This window comes from Vigna angularis, chromosome 6 (genome assembly GCF_016808095.1).
Source record: "Vigna angularis cultivar LongXiaoDou No.4 chromosome 6, ASM1680809v1, whole genome shotgun sequence".
Classification (NCBI taxonomy): Eukaryota; Viridiplantae; Streptophyta; class Magnoliopsida; order Fabales; family Fabaceae; genus Vigna; species Vigna angularis.
In genome coordinates, this window is record NC_068975.1 from 1,069,122 (window position 1) to 1,084,899 (window position 15,778).

General features: G+C 36.4%; 1 protein-coding gene across 1 annotated transcript; it reads right to left on the minus strand.

Annotated features, from left to right (window-relative positions):
* Window positions 1-11,621: 11,621 nt before the first annotated feature.
* On the minus strand, window positions 11,622-14,330 carry LOC108342591 (uncharacterized). The gene is made up of 7 exons (XM_017580382.2): window positions 14,173-14,330; window positions 13,979-14,065; window positions 13,649-13,843; window positions 13,370-13,537; window positions 12,961-13,014; window positions 12,589-12,735; window positions 11,622-12,328 (listed from the first exon to the last, which is right to left on the minus strand). Exons 1-7 carry the CDS (start codon window positions 14,317-14,319, stop codon window positions 11,957-11,959), a joined length of 1,170 nt encoding a protein of 389 aa, XP_017435871.1. The 5' UTR covers window positions 14,320-14,330; the 3' UTR covers window positions 11,622-11,956.
* Between the last annotated feature and the right edge of the window lie 1,448 nt (window positions 14,331-15,778).

Here is a 15,778-nt window from a genome sequence, read left to right on the forward strand (position 1 = left end):
ATTATTTTTGTAGATACAATTTTAAGTATTCTAACATGTTGCGAACAAGAAAATGATAAGATCAATGTTTATGGTCACAATTTAGGTCATCACTCTTGTTGATTTCTTTACCAATTTTTGTTTTATCTTTATTATTTAATTTCCTACAATCTACATTTCAGCAAAACCCTTCACCATCATTCTCTTCTTAATCTATTATTCTCCAGTTTATTTTTATTTTTGATTCCTCCATTAGTCCATATTTAACAACAAAAAATACATAAAATATAATCTCCAGACAGAAATGCATGATCTGTTTATTATAGTAAACATAACGTGAGAATCGAGTGAATTAAGGATTTTTTGTGACCTTGATCCACAATATAAAATAAATATTCGTCACTTTTTTTTTACAAGGGATTAATAGAACACTCAAACACTTAAACCCAAATTGAAAAACATTAAATTTGCTAACCCACTAAAAACGAACTCCCATTGATTATATTGGATTCACTAAAAGATGATGTGTAAAAATCGAATCCAAATCCTTGAGAAATAAATTGGTACATCAGATGGCAACAATTGTGTTTAAAATACACAAAGGGTTAATTTTGAGAGACTAAGTGTTAAAAGGTGTATGAGATTAATGAGTGAAAAATTAATTATGTCTCAAAATACGTAGAGCACAACAACATCCACTAATAATGGGTTTGTTGCCCTTCCCTTTATTGTTGTTAGTCAAATGGAGAGTCAAACCATTGGAGTTACTAGTAATCAAGTGATCAGGGAAATATTAAGCAATCTAATAACAACATATGTTTGACCAATTGTAGTACACGAGTTGAACTTGCATTGCATGAGGTGAGTAATTTTAATGTAGGCTCATCGAAAATTCCCAATGAGCAATACCCATGGGAAATGCCTACTTCACCAAACGTCAATTGATTTGGTCTAGGGAGAATTGGTATAAAACTTGAAACCATAGGAACCGTGTTGTGATAACATCTATAAGACAACAAATTGATGATAGTAACTATGAGATGGTCAATGTGTTATCAAGTAAAATGACGGTTGTGTTGAAGCCCCTACTTCAAACCATAATAGAAAGTTTCCAAAAGGTGGCAAATGAAATTGCCTGAATAAGGGTTGCTTGATTTTAGTATCAGAGCCTGATTTTTGAAAAGTTTTGGGGCTGTTGGGGAATGGGTTCGACTAGTTTCGTTGCATGATTATGATGTTTGTATGTTTACTTTTGCTTATCTCTTGTGTTGTAAATAAAAAGGATCTCAAGATGGGCAAGACCTCCTACTCCAAACGACACTACTGCGGAGCTTGCACAAGCCTTACAATAGATTAGTCAAATTTTGTAAGGACAACAAGTGTAACAGGCGCAACAAATGGAGCAAGCACCTAGACCAAGAGTGGGTATGAATGAGTTTCTACACCATAATCTTGTCAAGTTCAATTGCAAGGAAACTCCAAATGAAGCTGATGATTGGATTTACAATCTTGAGAAGACTTTTGAGGCGATTGAATGTAGAGAGGGAAACAACTTGGTCTTTGCCACCTACATGCTAGCTGGAGAAGGAGAGTACTGGTGGCGTGGAATGTGGAGAGGGATGGATGCTCGAGGAGAGGTTGCCACTTGAGAAGACTTCAGAACTAGATTCTTGGAGAGGTACTTTCCGACTAGTACTAAGCAAGAGCGGGAGATACAATTATTGGCTTTATAGCAAGAAATTATGTCTGTACAAGATTACAAGGAGAAATTCGAGTATCTGGCTCGATTCTATACACAGAATGCGTCATCATCTGTTGAAGGCACTAGTTCATCTTAAGATTAATGATTTTCCATAACTAGTAAAGCAGGCCATGGTGGCCGAGAGACTGATGTCGGGGTATATTTGAGGTCAGGGTACCATCATATTCTTGTCAAGCCTGATGATCTACAGAAGACAACGTTTCATTCACGTTGTGGGCTCTATGAGTATGTTGTGATGCCTTTTGGGGTGATGAATGCTCCATCTATATTCATGGATTTCGTGAATCGCATTTTCTGTTCTTTTTTCAATAAGTTTGTCGTTGTATTCATCGACGATATTCTAATATACTTGAAGAGCGAGAGAAGCATACTGAACATCTGAGAATAATGTTGGTGATTCTAAGGGAACATTAGTTGTTTGAAAAGCTATCAAAGTGTAAGTTTTGGTTAGATGAAGTGTAGTTTCTTGGTCATGTGATTTCTGCTCAAGGAATCTCGGTTGACCTAGCCAAGGTTGAGGCGGTGTTGAAGTGGGAGCGTCCTACATCGATGAGAAAAGTGAGAAGTTTTGTTGGTTTGACAAGTTATTATCGGAGGTTTGTGTGGACAAAGCAGCGTGGGGGTAATTTTGAAGAGAAGAAGAAAAGGTTGACAATTGCGCTAGTGTGAATCATTCCAAACATAAATAAGGCTTTTGAAGTGTACTACGATGATTCTTAACAAGGTTTAGGTTGCGTGTTGATGCAAAATCGGAAACCAATGGCGTATGTGTCACGTCAGTTGAAAGTACACGAGATAAACTATCTGACACATGATATAGAGTTGGCAACGATGGTGTTTTCTTTAAAGACTTGGCAACATTACCTTTATGGGGATAGGTTTTAGGTTTTCAGCGACCACAAAAGTCTGAAATACATGTTTGACTAAAAAGAGCTAGACATGTGTCAACGAAGCTGGATGGAGTATCTGAAAGACTATAACTTTGAACTGCAATACCATCCAAGAAAAGCAAACATTGTGGCAGATGCTTTGAGTAAGAAGAGGGTGTAGATGTTTGCTTTAATGATCAAGGAGTTGGAGATAATGGAGAAGCTATGAGACATGGATCTTGGAGTATAGTTGGGGAAACATTTTATCTGGTGTGGTCATCTGTCAATCAATAACGATTTTCTAGAGCAAGTGAAGGCAGAACAAGAAGCAACATCTATAGTTAGTGACTTCTGTATCTATTTAGCAGTTCATTTCTTGTGGCTGAACAAGTCCGAGAAAGAAGTGCTTATGCTAGAATACACTTTGAAAAGAGCAATGTCGTTCTCAAACAACAATTACAAGCTCGTGACTAGGTTTATGATGCACTTCTTCAAAGATTTGAGAATCTCAAAAATCTGGTCATGACATTGTTGCCTCAATAAGGACAGACTCAATCCTCTCCATCATTGTCTTGGCAACAACGCCCACCAATGCAGCCCATCCAAGTGCAGCCATCTCCCGAGCAACAACCGCCTCCTTAGCAATAGCCTCAGCAGCATGAAGAAGAAGAACAAGATTCAGATGATTATAATGATTATTAGGACTTGATGAACTACGTTTATAAACATTTATGCAGACTTTTATTTTAATACTTATTTGTTTTATTTATTGATTGAATGATACAATAACTATGCATTTTAATGATGGGGATAATGTTTCGTGATTGCATTGTCTAAATTGAGAATTATGTGTGCATTGAGTGTTTTTTGGTAGATTTATTATGATGGGTAAAGAATGTTACCATTTGCACATGAGCCTCTCTTGCACGTTTTCGATAGACTTATCGACAAACTTATCAATCGGTAATGTACACCGTACTGACCTCATTATCGACGGATCTTGGTCATCAGTAATGCAAACCATAACCTGCGAACATTACCGTCAAACTTGGGTTGCGATATTCTACCTGTATTATCCTTTAATTACCGAGGGCCATTATCCCTCGGTATTTACCGACGACCAGTGACCCTCGGTAATTACTGACGACCTATGTCTCTCAGTAATTATCGACGACCATTATTGATTGGTAATTTTTTCCAACAAGATATTTATCAACGGATTTCTGGCCGTTGAAAATTCATCAAAAAATTAACATTACCAACGGATTTTAGTCATTATCAATGAATTTTATCTATCAGTAAATTGAGTTTTTTTTAGTGAAGTCTTGGAAAAATTTTATAATTTAAAACCATCGTTGTTTTATAACATTGTAATGTTTAAAATTATTATTTGAGGATTTAAAACTTATTTTAATGAGAATTATGCTTAGTGTAATCAATTCACGTGATGACAAAATAAAGTTTTTGATAATTCTATTTTCTGCATTGGTATAAGAGTTAAAGTTTTTGTTAATGATGAACTTTTTATAATTTACACGTGGCATGATGAATGGGATTTTACATAAATCAATTAACAAACTTATGCTCAAAAGCAAAAATTCATAAATAAAGATAGTACTGAATACAAGAGAGTTTACATCTCACTCCAACACCTAGGAGATTTAGCTCCTCATAATGAATTGTTGAAATAAGTGGGCCAAGTGTCTCAACCAAGAGGGGGGTGAATTGGTTTCCCTTTAAAAAAATATGGTCTTTAAAAATCTTTTCAGAATATTTTGAGATTTCTTGGAATGCAATCAATAAAGAAAGAAAGACAATGTAAAAGTGTAAGGAAAAAAAGAATCACACTGCAATTTATACTAGTTTGGCCAAGCCTACATCCATTCCTCTTTCAATCAATCTTAGATTGAAGGAATTTTACTATATTGATTAGGTTCCTACAAGCAAGATACAGAGACAACCCTCTCAATGTACTCTCCTCTCAACTCAAAATCAACTATAACAAATACCCAGAAAGAACAACCTCTTTTTGTCAACCCTTAGAGATACCCCACTCTAAGTCACTAGAATTTCTCTAAGTCCTCTTCCTGGTCACAGCAACAGGGAACCATATTCAGACTTGAATGCAAATGAAAACTGATCTGGTACAATACACCTTGATGGACAGAAAGTGATCAACAATGTTGAAGCTCAAAGTTCTTCAAAGAATCTTGATCAATTATCCAAATGTATGAATTCTTGATTCTTGAAGTAATCAGGATGCTCCTGTGATAAATCTCAACAAAAAAAAGTTAGATACTAAAGATATGAATCATTAGTTGTTGAAAACAGAGAGCAATGCGTCTATTTATAAATTTACACATCTTTGATGCAGTTTAAACGATTACTCAAATAATGTAATCAGTTAAGCAATTCCTTCTACATTAACAGATTTACATTTCATAGCATTTAACAGATTAACAAGAGCATGTAATCGATTAACCAAAACATATATGTCACAGTATTTAAAAATATGATCGTTGTAACAATTATGTCTATTCAAGAAAAAGATTTTCAATCAAAGCACAATTTAACCGATTAAGAAATTAATGTAATCAGTTAAGTTCCAAACTTAAGCATTTTTTGAAAACATTTTTAATTTAAAATACATCAATGCACTTAGTAAACATGTGCAGGCATAACTACGAGTTTTAATCGATTATACCCATAATCTAATTGGTTAAAACTTATTGTTTTACCATAGTTAAACATGTATTGATATTTGATGAATCTAATAGATTATTTAAATTCTGTAATCGATTAATTCATATAGATATGAAATGTGCAAAGTGTTTTAATCAAAGATTCATTTTCAATCAATAAATACATAACACAGATAGTTCAAGCACATATACAGATATAATCAATCAACAGTTTATCCAAATTAATGTGCAAGAAATTGTAAAACATTTATGTTGTTATCATAAAAAACTCATGTGAGATATGGGTTTAGCTACATCAAAAACTCATATGTGAGATATGAGTTTAGCTACATGGCTGCCCCTATCAACATGAATGAAAAGAAGTTAAAACATGGAAGAAACTCCATCTCTCAGTCTTCTAAAGATGTTCATTGAAAACAAAGGAAATGTGTGACAAAATTCTCTAAAGTTTCTCTTTAAATCTCTCTAAAAGTTCTCTGAAAAGTTCCTAAAAATTTGTTGTAAAAGTTTTCCTAAAACAGAGGTCAAATCATGTTTCTATAGAGTAAGATAACATGGCCTGGTGGCTTCCACGGCTCCAACTGTGAGGTTTCATCCCTGACTTAAGTTGTGCAATTATGGGTTGGAGCCTCCTGAGATTACTTATAGGTGAAGGATTCTTCACGACTTAGGTCTCAAGTCAGGGCTTGAAGAAACCTTCCAAGGTGGATTTTCTTTGTGTGACTCACCCCATATTTTAGCGCTACAACCATGTTGAATAAGTTTGTTGTGAAATGCTCATAATTTCTCTGTTTTTCTTCAAAATTCAACTTTGACTCTATAATTTTATAAAAACCTACAAAACAAGAAAATTTGGAACGATTAACATAGATTTTTCACAAAATCAAAACAAAATAAGTGTCAAATTAACATTAAAATCAAATCATATTAAGTACTTATCATTCACGTAACTCGTTAGAAGTAGGTTATCTAACTAATTCAAATTTTAAATTCAAATATTGTAATTCTCCATCAAAGATTAGAAAATATAAAATAGATTTATTTTGGATTTTATGAGAGTGACAAATTGTGAAACAATATATATACATTGTGAGAAACGCCACAAACAAGAAAAGTGGTTAATCTAGTCTTTCTTGTTACGATTTGGGTCTAACATTTTCGTTGGTTTATGTTACAACTTCATTTACTTTCCCCCGCTAATTTACTTTGGTGTTATCGTTATTTGATTACAACTTCTATCACCGTACTAACTTTTACCATTTTTACATTGCATTTCATCTATTGTCGCAATGTTTTTAAGTTCATCTTTATGAAAAAACCAAAAGAAACAAAATAAAAATTTATTAGTACGAGATTCTCATTGAAATCCATGTAAAAGAAGATCGAATTGGTTGAGTGTTTGGATGAAAATGGTTCACGAAATTAGCAACGTTTACATAAACTAATTTTCTCCATCAATGCTTACATAAGAAAACACTCAAGTTAAATTAAAAAACAAGTATTTTCCGAATATGTGGAAAAAGTACTCACATCGAATCAATTTAGAAAAAATCCTTTAAAAGCAAGTATTTATTATTTACCATACTTTCAAACTTAATATTCTTTAAATTTTTAATGACTTGGGAGGTAGAAATCTTTTGTAAATAAATCTGTCATCCAATCATCAATTGTCTAAATTATCAACTCGACGCCTGAGATCCTTACTGACCGTTTTCATTTATGGTAAGAACATAAACAATTTTTTCGTATAAGAAAAACTTAATTAATGATATACGTAAAATTTTCAAATACAATTGAAAACTTCAAGGTTATAATTAAAAGTAAATTAATCAAAAAAATAATTAGAAAATTTCGAAACGCAAACAATATGTAACATATAAATTAGAATTTTATTGTGAAGTAATATAACGTGTATAAAAATCCATCCATGTAATATCTGTTAATAACTGACGTTGGTAAAATTGGAAGGTTACGGACAAAGGAATATTCGTATAATTGTCTACCTATAAACAAAAGTTTTCCAACTTAGTTGAAAAGTAAATAAAGATGAAAAAATATATTTGTTATGTAGTAAGATATTTATTATATTTATTACATAAAATATCTTAAACGGTTAAGATATTTATAAGCCACTAACCACATTTTTAGGTAAGGTTGTTATTTTTATTTTGCTTATAAATACAATGACAGAGCAAAAGTTCAGGTACGTTCTCTCTAGGTCTAGGGACCCTAAATAATATTTCAGAGCAGTATCATAATCACTCTCTTGAGAGCTGAGGCTCCATAACTCACATCTGACTTGAGCGTCGGAGTATCTTTGCAGGTACCTTCCCCTCCTTTGGCTAGTATGAACAACAACAATTGAAGAAGAGCAAGCATCCCAGACAGCTAGGAGCAACAAGGACACACCGGACAACATTTACACCGAAACATTTTGGCGCCCACCGTGGGGCCAAGTGTCAACCCAAAGAAGCCACAAGTGGAGCCTCGGCCTCGACGAATCACTTCTTCGGATAAAGCTACTCCATCAAGATGAAGCCGCCGCATCACCGCCAGGAATCTCCTCCGCGAGCCATTGACGCCACCGCGAGCACCTCTGCGAAATCGCGCAAGTGAGCACCTCCGCAAAATCACACCCCTTTGCGGGTCAGATCCAGCGCAAAAACATATCTGTTCTATAGGCTCGTACCTTTGTATCCTTAAGTTCTAAGGAGACAAGAACTGAAATCTAGTGGACGAACAAAGACTCTGTGATCAGAGCGTGATTTACGGCTAGATGATCTTCTCTTCCGTTTAGTGAAATCCCTAGCTGCAGAGGATCGTTTCTCAGTAGGCGCAGGAAAAAGTGGAACCCTAAATCCCCAAATTGAGCTCAGGTTCTCACTCTTCGTCTTCAATGGCAACCTCTCTTCTGAAAACTACACCCAACATGTTCCAAAGACAGCCCCCAAATCGGGTCCACCCATCAGCCTCCGTCGCGCCACCAGGCACTGCTGTCACAGGGGCACCATTAAGTCATCCCCATCGTCTCCACGATCGCACAATCCGCAAACCAAAAACCCTAAAATTCCCAAATCACAACCCAATGCCAGGAGCTCGGTTCCAGTCACATGAGCAGGCTCGTCGGCAGCAAACTCGCAGTTTTCGCGGAAGACTCCCACACGAAAGATCACCTCGTCGTCCGGTTCCGCCTCCGCGCCATCGCAGCGCCACGAGCCAGGGCTAGGTTTGCGTTTCCGCCAGTCCATCCCAAGCCTGGGGACTCCATGGTTTTCGATCACCTTGGATCGCGGCTTCCGTCGACGACAACCTCAAGATCGGCCGTTCCGCAGTATGGCTGATTCTAGGGTTTTTTGGGGCAGAAAGGGATTTTACAGAGAGGCGGGAAGAAGACGATTGTCACCCAGGGTAAACCCTTTCGGTGTCTTGTCAGACCCATTCTCCATGTCTTTCGCAACCCTCGCGCAATCCACGCGTCGTTCGGTTCTGCCTCCACGTCATCCAACCCAAATTCTATTCCCCAAACTTCAAACTCCGAACGACCTTCGACCATTTCCTGTTCGACCACCAAGAACGAGCCGCACTCCATTGTCGGTCATCCATGACCTCAAATACTCCTTCATTCGGCAATTCGGATCCACCAGCGTTCGGTCATTCGACCAAACTGATGCTCGGTTATTGAACCTCCATGACGTTCGGCCCTACTCATGATCGGCCATTTCACCTAACGGACGTGCGGCTTCAAGCGTCCAGCAATCAGCCTCGCCAAACGTTCTTCCTTTCGGCTTCAATGAAGCTCGACCATCCATGGCCACGAGCGTTCCAGCGTTCGGCCGTTCGACCACACTGATGTTCAACCATTCGGCCTCCCTGACGATTAGCCATCCGGCCTCCCTGGCATTCCACCATTCGACCTCCCTGGCGATCAACCATTCGGCGCACTCCAAGGTCGTCCACCTTGGTCGACAGCAAGACCGAGTGTCGACCGTGACCGATCGACAAAACCTTCCTCATCACCGTTCGACAGTGTCCAGATCGACCATAAAAAACGAGCCGCACTCCACGGTCGTCCATCTAGGTCGACCGACAAAGGCGAGTGTATATCACGACCATTCCGTGGCCACGAGCGTACCACTACTCGTCCGTCCGGCCTCACCTTTTGTCGGTTCTTCATTCTCAAATACTCCAGCATGCGGACGCTCGGCCCAATCAGCATTCGATCATTCGACCAAAATGATGCTCGGTTAGTGAGCATCCGCGACGTTCGTCCACTCGGTCCCCAACGTTCGGCCATCCTTGGCCTCGATCGTTCGGCCATTCGGTCTCACCGCCGTTCGGCAATATTCAGCATCAAGCGTCCAGCCGGCGTCCTTAATAACGTTCGTCCGCTCGCCCTCAAATCGTTCAGTCATCCATGGCCTCAAACACTCCAGCATTCGGTCATTCGGATCCACAAGCGTTCGCCAATTCGACTAACCTGATGCTCGCCCATTGGTCCTCAATGACGTTCAGCGTCTTGGTCTCAACCGTTCGGCCAACAACTCTCATTGACGTTCGGAAAATCGGCATGAAGCGTTTCCGCATTCATTCTGACGGCCGTTCGGCCTAAAGCGTTTGGCACTTCGCTCACCATTTATGTTCGGTCTCTACCGCTCGACCATAGATCTATACGAGCACTCAAGCATTGAGCCATTCGACCCCAGTGATGATCAGCCAGTCGGACTCAATAACGTTCGTCCGCTTGCCTCAGTTCAGCTGTAGGTCTCAATGACGTTCGGCCGCCTGGCCTCCACCCTTTCGCCTCAGTCGTTTGGCGATTTGCGTCTCAAGCATTCCAGCATTCGTTTTCACGAACGCTCGACCTAAAGCGTCCAACACTCAGCCTCCCTGACGTTCGACCACTCGGCCTCTACGGCTCGACCATCTATCGACACGACCGCTCTACCATGCGATCCTATTGACGTTCGACTGCCAGGTTTAAAACGCTCTATATTTTTATATAGTGTATATCTTATGCAGGTCACAATAGACGGCCAACAGAAAACCGAGCGTTCTACGGGATACACTCCCTCTGGTAGTTGTTCGCCCAAGAACACCCAGAACATCAACCGCTCGACAATCCATGTCCATGAGCGTTATACGGGATACACTCCCTCTGGTAGTTGTTCGCCCAAGAACACCCAGAACATCAACCGCTCGACAAACCATGTCCACGAGCGTTCTACGGGATACACTCCCTCTGGTAGTTGTTCGCCCAAGAACACCCAGAACATCAACCGCTCGACAAACCATGTCCACGAGCGTTCTACGGGATACACTCCCTCTGGTAGTTGTTCGCCCAAGAACACCCAGAACATCAACCGCTCGACAAACCATGTCCACGAGCATTCTACGGGATACACTCCCTCTCGTAGTTGTTCGCCCAAGAACACCCAGAACATCAACCGCTCGACAATCCATGTACGAGCATTCAAACAGTCGCTCGTTCGGCCTCAAAGGTATTCGCCCTTTGGTTTCTACCGCTCGACCATCCATGTGTACGAGCGTTCAAGCAGTCGGCCGTTCGGCCTCAAAGGTGTTCGCCCTTTGATTTCATGCGCTCGACAACGCACAAACACGAGCGTTCAAGCAGTCGGCCGTTCGGCCTCAAAGGTGTTCACCCTTTGGTTTAAACCGCTCGACAACTCATGTGTACGAGCGTTCAAACATTCGGCCATCCAGGTCCTCACGTTCGGCCTCAGTTCGGCATCAAACGTATTCGCACTTTGATTTAAACCGCTCGGCCATGCATAGCCACGAGCGTTCAAGTATTAGGCCGTTTGACGCCATTAATGTTGTCCATTCGGCCTCAATGACGTTCGTCCGCTTGGCTTCAATCGTTCGGCCTGACATGCCACTCGACCTCTATCGTCCGTGGCCTCAAGCATTCAGCTCCTATGACCTTCGACTAAATAGCCTCTACCGCTCGGCCATCCAGGTCCTCACGTTCGGCCTCACTCGTTCCCGATTTTTTGTCGTTCGGCTTCACATCTTTTCGGTCTTTCAAACTCAACCGCGCGGTCATCCTTGGTTTGAAACGTTCAGACCACAGCGAATACAGCCTCCCTCACACTCATAAGTCCTATAGTTACCACGTCCGTAAAACAGAACCGTTAACTCGGACTTGGGGGGCATGTTATGTAGTAAGATATTTATTATATTTATTACATAAAATATCTTAAACGGTTAAGATATTTATAAGCCACTAACCACATTTTTAGGTAAGGTGGTTATTTTTATTTTGCTTATAAATACAATGACAGAGCAAAAGTTCAGGTACGTTCTCTCTAGGTCTAGAGACCCTAAATAATATTTCAGAGCAGTATCATAATCACTCTCTTGAGAGCTGAGGCTCCATAACTCACATCTGACTTGAGCGTCGGAGTATCTTTGCAGGTACCTCCCCCTCCTTTGGCTAGTATGAACAACAACAATTGGAGAAGAGCAAGCATCCCAGACAGCTAGGAGCAATAAGGACACACCGGACAACATTTACACCGAAATAATATTAATCTATTCGCACAAAAAAGAATAGTATAAAACTAGTTTATTAAAAATCAAATAGATTTTCTTAACTTCATCTAAAGTTTAATTGAAAAGAAAAATTAACTGCCACAATTACCACCGGGTCCTCCAAATAGGAGAATATAACCGTAGTAGCTTCCTGAATCGCCATAGTATCGAACATCATAACATTTGGGATTGTCAGTAAAGGAATGAGTTTCATATATTTTAGCTCCACGAGTTTTTCTTGATGAATCTTGAATCGAAACTTGTTTAAAGAAACAAGCGTGAGAAGCATCATCATCAGGAAAATATCCAGACCCCATTTGAGGACTATGGGTACCAGGATGAGTTCTTGTTCTTCCACCCCACCCTACTTCATCAGCTGAGCTCATATTCGAAAACAATTTTGCTGGAAAATATCCAATAGACTTATTGTCTATACTTATCCACCAATTTTTTGTCACTGCATCCTGAAAACTTACACACTTTTATTAAATATATATATATATATATATATATATATATATATATATATATATATATATATATATATATATATATATATATATATATATCATGCCTAGTGTTATATTGTTTCTACCATACAATATTAATTTCTTTATCAATATATGAATAAACTTAAAAAGTGTATTTAAGAAATCAAAATATATACTATGGTCTTGTATGAGTTAAATCTGGCTTAGGGCAAGTTATATACAATAATTATGACCTGAGAAATAGAAAGGGAAGCTGCATAAGTTGGTCCTCCATAGACAGATAGGTTGCCTATGCGCATACCAGGGTATAATTCTTTGCTAGTTTGAACAAAGCCTGCACATTTAATATTGTAGCATCCTGTCTTCTTGTAGTTATCAGACTGTAAATTTTTATCAACATATCAAATTTTGAATAATGATATTAATATGATACCTCAATTAATTAAAATTTATTTTGGATATATATTAATGACTTAACTAGGTCGTGCTACGCAAAATCAAAAAGAGAAAAAATAATATCCTTCATTAAGTACCAAACACTTATCAAGGAACACATCTATGTTTCATCTCTATATTATAAACCAAATGTAAAGATATGTTCTTACCGTCCACGAGGTAAAATAGTGGGTTCCATAATCACCATATAGTTGTGGAATCACCTGAAGTAGTGTATTGGATTAATTACAATAAACAAAAATATACGGACACAAACATATATACAAAAGCACACATACAAAAACAAACACACACAAACTCAAGTACATACAAATATAGACATACACACACAATATAGAAACATAAAAATACAAATATACGGATATACACACACAAACACACACATGCATGCACACACGCACTCATGCACTCACGTACTCATACAAACGTGTGACCACTAACACACACTTACTCACTTACTCACTCACTCACACACGTATATGTCAAAACATACATAACGCAAACACAAACACCCACATATATAAGTCGAAAAAGTTAATTGTGAATATTTCAACTTACATGCCATCCTAATGAGATTTTGTTAGTTGATTCTATGGGACCATTTTGAACCCATAAATGAGACATAGAGATTTGAAACTTGGTGTCAACTCGTGGATTATAAATACTATTTGTTCCTTTTACTCCGTAATAAGGTCCAAAATGTGGTTTAAGAGAAACTTCTGCAAGCTAAAATATTCAATATAGTTAAATAAATACTCAAATTGAAAAAAATAGATGGAATAGAATTTTAAAATTAAAACACCAATATTTTAAACCACATTTAAAAAAAGAGCTTACATGAACACCAAGAAGGTCTTGAACCAATATATGATCATTTAATAATGATTTTCCTTGAATAAAGTCATCTTTTTTTGTTCTCGGTATAGGAACAGTCCCCATCGGACATTTATTCTTATCCAATCCAAAGATGGATCTAGGTTCTAAATTTTCTTGACTTGACTCTCCCGTAACATTTAGTAGGTTGGGTTTTCTCTAAAAATAAAACAATATACAAACAAATTTCAAAGCATTAAAAACATGGTAAAAGAAGGATTGAAAGTTAACCCCAAAATATTGAAAAGAAAATGACAGTCAAATTTTTTGTAATTAAAGGTTTTAATTATATACCTGTAACTTATGATCCTTTAGTAAATGATGGTCAAATGATGGTTGTTTGTAAATGTCAATGCAATCAACAATATTTCTGAATTCGGTCTATAAAATTCAAAATAAAACACATAAGAAAATGATTGAACTTGGGGTATGATATCAACTTCAACTAAAGGAAACATATGATGAAATATAATTTTTTTTTAAAATACATGAATACTCTTGATCGGAAACTTATTAATAAGTTTAAGTTGTTTCTCCAACTCTAAGTCTTCATTTAGTATAGTGTGAATTCCATAAACTTTATGGCTAACATGACTACACAACAAATATAGGACAAACAACAATATATTGATCATCTTTTACTCAACTATTACCATCTACAATGAATTACAAATCTCACGCACATACACACACATAATATATATATATATATATATATATATATATATATATATATATATATATATATATATATATATATATATATATGATATTTTAACCTCCTACGTTCATTCATGAATGCTATGAAAATGTATATAGTAATTAATGCATACTTTTTATTATTCAACCGTTATTAATTATATAGCTTTTATTATATGTTTTCTTTTATTAATTCAATCTTTAACAATTTTTATTTTGTGCTTAAATAAATAAACTATAAAACATATTTTCATGAGAATCAGATCCTTACAAAAGTGTCTTACTACACTAGTGAAAAATACACATAGTACTATGCCATTTTAGATAGGTTGGAATGAAACTAATGTAATAAAAAAAACACAATGATAACTTTATGACTAACATGATTAGTCAACAAATACAGGAATAACAATAATATATTGGATCATTTTTTCACAACAATAGTTGGATAATATATATATATATATAATAATAATAATAATAATAATAATAATAACAATAATAATAATAATAAATTGATTAAAATATCCAAAGTAAGGATTTTCGTGAATGTCATAAAAAAATATATAATGCTCAATTGGTTTCTTCTCATTTATGATTTTAACTCTCTTTTTTAAAATTTGATCAATATATTTAATGTATAATAACTATTGCACGTTACTAATTATGTAGCAATTAATGTATAAGATTTAATATTCAGATTTTATTATTTAGTATTTATTATTCAACATTTATTACATGGAATTTATTAGCATTTATTATATATATTTTATTAAATTTTAATAAATATATGTCACTTATAATTATTTAGTGTTATTAATAAGTTTTGAGTACAAATACTTTAGGTACATGAGAAAATTTAATTAATTTCATTTACAAAAGTTTTAAATACATTTTTAGATTTAAAGGGTTTTAAGTGAAATTATATTGCAAAATAAATATATTGTGTTTTGGCAAAAGCAAAAAGAAATTTAGAAGATAAACTTCTCCCTTTCGCTTCAAATCCAAATCTAATCTTTGGAACAATCGTAACTTTCTAGATGGCTCAAATCACCACAAATGTTGTTACAAAGTATAAGATGTTGACACTCCATTTAATACATTGTATAAAGAGATGTTTTAATATTTAGATAATTTAATTTACAATTGTTCTAATGTTTTCAATTAAAGAAAAACAATTTAAATTTAAATAGTGGTGCATCTAGATGCCATTATTCTCGTTATCATAAGACAATTCTAATAACCATTATTATAATAAATCATGAAATGTAGTACAGAATTTCTAACTTTCGTAATTCTAAGTGCCAATCTAATCAAGGCTGGTAGAAGAAATCTTTTGGTAACGAAAGACTTGAAGAAAACTGATTATGCCCGAATCTCTTAATAGACGGTGTT